The sequence below is a fragment of the Erythrolamprus reginae genome, chromosome 3, assembly GCF_031021105.1.
Source record: "Erythrolamprus reginae isolate rEryReg1 chromosome 3, rEryReg1.hap1, whole genome shotgun sequence".
NCBI classification, from domain to species: Eukaryota; Metazoa; Chordata; class Lepidosauria; order Squamata; family Dipsadidae; genus Erythrolamprus; species Erythrolamprus reginae.
Genome location: NC_091952.1, coordinates 256,085,082 through 256,089,540, shown reverse-complemented (window position 1 = coordinate 256,089,540; position 4,459 = coordinate 256,085,082). Strand labels below are relative to the sequence as shown.

Sequence of the window (4,459 nt, the reverse complement as noted above, 5' to 3'; positions counted from 1 at the left end):
CTGCAATGCTCTCTACATGGGGCTACCTTTGAAAAGTGTTCAGAAACTTCAGATCATGCAGAACACAGCTGCGAGAGCCATCGTGGGGCTTCCAAGATTCGCCCACGTATCTTCAACACTCCGCAGTCTGCATTGGTTGCCGATCAGTTTCCGGTCACAATTCAAAGTGTTGGTAATGACCTATAAAGCCCTACATGGCATCGGACCAGGATACCTTTGGAACCGTCTTCTGCCGCATGAATCCCAGCGGCTGATAAGGTCCCACAGAGTTGGCCTTCTTTGCGTCCCGTCGACTAAACAATGTCATCTGGCGGGCCCCAGGGGAAGAGCCTTCTCTGTGGAGGCCCCGGCCCTCTGGAATCAACTCCCCCCAGAGATCAGAAATGCCCCCACCCTACTTGCTTTTCGTAAATTGCTTAAGACCCACCTATATCGCCAGGCATGGGGGAATTGAGACATCTCCCCCAGGCTTATAGAGTTCATGTATGGTATGTTTGTGTTGTATGCTTTTTTAAATGATGGGTTTTTAGATACTTTCTTTTAATATTAGATTTGTTACATCGTATATTGTTATTATTATTGTTGTGAGCCACCCCGAGTCTGCGGAGAGGGGCGGCATACAAATTAAATAAATCAATAAATCAACAAACAAACAAACAAACAAACAAACAAATAAACAAATAAGTGTAAGGGCCATGAGGATGGTCTGGGAGAGCGAAAAACGAGCCTCCTGGAAGATCTGGGAATCCAGAAACAGGCCCGTTTTTAGCCTCCGGAAGCCCCCAGGGCCTTGGGAAAACAGTTTTTGCTCTCCTGGGGGCTCGAGGAAAGCCTTTGCAGCCTGGCAGGGTGAAAAATGCCCCTCCTTGCTTTGGTGCAGGTGCCCATGCCCACCCAGCAATGGGGAAGCGAACCCATTGCCAAAGGATCGGAAGCCCATCCCTGTTGGAAACCCCCCCAAAATCAACAGAGCTGAATTGAATGCTGAATTTTATTCAACCATCCTATTACAGACGTAGCAGATTGATGTTGCGGAACAAGAGAAAAGGGAGAAATGGTGGGTTGTCCGAAAAAGCAGAAGAGGGACTACAGACCCTCTTGTGGTAAAGGCCGGAAGCATAAATCATCAAGGATGGTTCATATTAGGTGAAAGGAAAGCGAAATGATTCGCCGGTTTTAGAAGTAGCTATTGCAATAATTGGTTTTGCAGCACTTCACTTCTTGATCTGGTTCTGGAACAGGGCAGGTTTCAGCACATCCCTGGATAGCCTGAACTCCTTGGGAAGGAAACACAGACCAAAATGATTATTATGTACATAGAAACATAGAAGACTGACAGCAGAAAAAGACTTCATGGTCCATCTAGTCTGCCCTTATGCTATTTCCTATATTTTTATCTTAGGATGGATCTATGTTTATCCCAGGCATGTTTAAATTCAGTTACTGTGGATTTATCAACCACATCTGCTGAGAAAAGATAAGAACTTTGGTTACCCATGGTATCGGTTTTATTCTTCAATATATAGCAAAGAGTCTCCGCTTCTGCACAAGTCCAATAGAGTTGACAAACCGTTTCATCGCATTTTCGGCAGTCCAGAGTGTATCCTGGATGGAAGAAATAAAATCTCAGTTTGGTATTTATCTTTTGGTTAGGTCCCACAGAGTTGGCCTTCTCCGGGTCCCGTCGACTAAACAATGTCGTCTGGCGGGACCCAGGGGAAGAGCCTTCTCTGTGGTGGTTCCGACCCTCTGGAACCAGCTCCCCCCAGAGATTAGAACTGCCCCCACCCTCCCTGCCTTTCGTAAACAACTTAAAACCCACCTCTGCCGTCAGGCCTGGGGGAATTGAAACATCTCCCCCTTGCCCATGTTGTTTTGGTGTATGATTGATTGCGTGCTTGTTTTTTTATATATATTGGGGTTGTTTTTATGAATTTTTTAACCTAAAACTGTAATTTAGATGGCTAAATATTAGATTTGTTACTATGTACTGTTTTTGCCGAGTCTGTGGAGAGGGGCGGCATATAAATCCAATAAATCTAATCTAATCTAATCTTATTATCCCCAGGAGTAATTCTATAATGGAATCCACTATGAAAAGGAACCTTCACTTTCAGAGGTAGTCTACCTCTGAATACCAGCCTAGAATAGCCGCTTTCCCAGCTATGGGCTCCTCTCCAAATGGAGAGTTCTTCTTCAGCCCAAAAGGCTCCCATGGAGTGCAGAACAACGAGAAACCCGCACCAGCAGAATGAAACATAGAAACATAGAAGACTGACGGCAGAAAAAGACCTCCTGGTCCATCTAGTCTGCCCTTATACTATTTCCTGTATTTTATCTTAGGATGGATGGATGTTTATCCCAGGCATGTTTCAATTCAGTTCCTGTGGATTTACCAACCACATCTGCTGGGAGTTTGTTCCAAGCATCTACTACTCTTTCAGTGAAATAATATTTTCTCACGTTGCTTTTGATCTTTCCCCCAACTAACTTCAGATTGTGTCCCCTTGTTCTTGTGTTCACTTTCCTATTAAAAACACTTCGCTCCTGGACCTTATTTAACTTATTGAAGCACAACAGCCTTGAATATCATACCTCCCTCTGCCTCTCTTATTATTATTATTATTATTATTATTATTATTATTATTAATTGGATTTGTATGCCGCCCCTCTTCGTAGACTCGGGGCGGCTAGCAACAGTGATAAAAAACAGCATGTAACAATCCAATACTAAACAACTAAAAAACCCCTTATTATAAAACCAAACATACATACAAACATAACATGCATAAATTGTAGCGGTTTAGGGGGAAAGAATATCTCAGTTCCCCCATGCCTGATGGCAGAGGTGGGTTTTAAGAAGCTTACGAAAGGCGAGGAGGGTGGGGGCAATTCTAATCTCCGGGGGGAGTTGGTTCCAAAGGGCCGGGGCCGCCACAGAGAAGCCTCTTTCCCTGGGTCCCTCCAAATGACATTGTTTAGTTGACGGGACCCGGAGAAGGCCCACTGGTCACTGGGATTCGTGCAGCAGATTTTGTTGGATTGTCACCCAAGACCAAAGCTTGGTGGCCCTACCTGAGTAGAGAAATGCCGCCACCACCAAGGACAGTATCACAGCTTTCATCTTTCAATCTTCAATTCAGCCTTGCAAAGTGTAGCCCAGCATGCAAGCCGACACTTAGTTATACCCCTCTGAGACGTCATCCTTGAGGGGGCTGGGTATCTGGGATTCAGAGAGAAGACCGGGGAGATTCAGGAACAAGGGTGGCCTTTTTGCACCCAACACCAAACCAAAAACTGGATCAGACCAGGTGAACCAGTTCCAAAGCAAATACTACTGTTCTGCAGGCAAAGCTTTGGCACCTGGAGAGTTGACGTCTCTTCCTAAATTTAACCTGCTTTCTGTTCGTAAAAACGTCACACATGTACTGTTCAGGTCGTATAAGACCCGGACCAAAACCGGTTTATTTTAGGTATTTAAATTTGGTCCTTTTGAAAACTGTTTTCACTGGGATACTAATTTTAACTTTTCTGAACACAACGAAAGGAAAATTGTGATGAAAAAACTAATGCTTATACAGTAATACCTCGTCTTACGAACTTAATTGGTTCCGGGAGGAGGTTCGTAAGGTGAAAAGTTCGTAAGATGAAACAATGTTTCCCATAGGAATCAATGGAAAAGCCAATAATGCATGCAAGCCCATTAGGAACATCCAAAACATTAAGGCTTTAAAAAAAAGCGGGAGGGGGGGCAGACTAAGCTGAGGTGAACGGAGTGGGGGGAGTGACAGCGAGAGGTGGCAAGAGGTGGCAGTCCCAACGAAGCAAGGCGAAAAGAGCCTCTCTTAAGCTCCATGGGTCTTTCCCTCCTGTTTTTGCCCACCCCGTTCTACTCATTTTCCCCACACCTTTCTCCTCTCTTGAGCTCCATGGGTCTCTTCCGTTTTTGCCCACCCTGTCCTGCTCATTTTCCCCACACCTTTCTCCTCTCTTGAGCTCCATAAGTCCCTCCCGTTTTTGCCCACCCTGTCCTGCTCATTTTCCCCACACCTTTCTCCTCTCTTGAGCTCCATGAGTCCCTCCCATTTTTGCCCACCCCGTTATGCTCATTTTCCCCACACCTTTCTCCTCTCTTGAGCTCCATTAGTCCCTCCCGTTTTGGCCACCCTGTCCTGCTCAGGAAAGGAAATTCAGTGCCCATCTAGTCTGACCCACTTTCTCATTAAGGAGACTCACAGAATGATAGAGAGGGAAGGGACCTCAGTGGCCATCTGGTATGACCCCTCTTCTCAATCATGAGACTTACAGAATGATAGACAGAGAAGGGACCTCAGTGGCCATCTAGTCTGACCCCCTTCTCATTCAGGAGACTTGCAGAATGATAGAGAGGGAGGAGACCTCAGAGACCATCTAGTCCAACCCTCTTCGTTAGGAGAATTGGTCTTCCGGTCAAATTCTT

The 4,459-nt window shown here is 45.5% G+C and overlaps 1 protein-coding gene across 1 annotated transcript; it reads right to left on the bottom strand.

Annotated features, from left to right (window-relative positions):
• Window positions 1–1,176: 1,176 nt before the first annotated feature.
• On the bottom strand, window positions 1,177–3,124 carry LOC139165524 (probable weak neurotoxin 3FTx-Lio1). The gene is made up of 3 exons (XM_070748702.1): window positions 3,076–3,124; window positions 1,495–1,605; window positions 1,177–1,277 (listed from the first exon to the last, which is right to left on the bottom strand). Exons 1-3 carry the CDS (start codon window positions 3,122–3,124, stop codon window positions 1,177–1,179), a joined length of 261 nt encoding a protein of 86 aa, XP_070604803.1.
• Window positions 3,125–4,459: the final 1,335 nt, after the last annotated feature.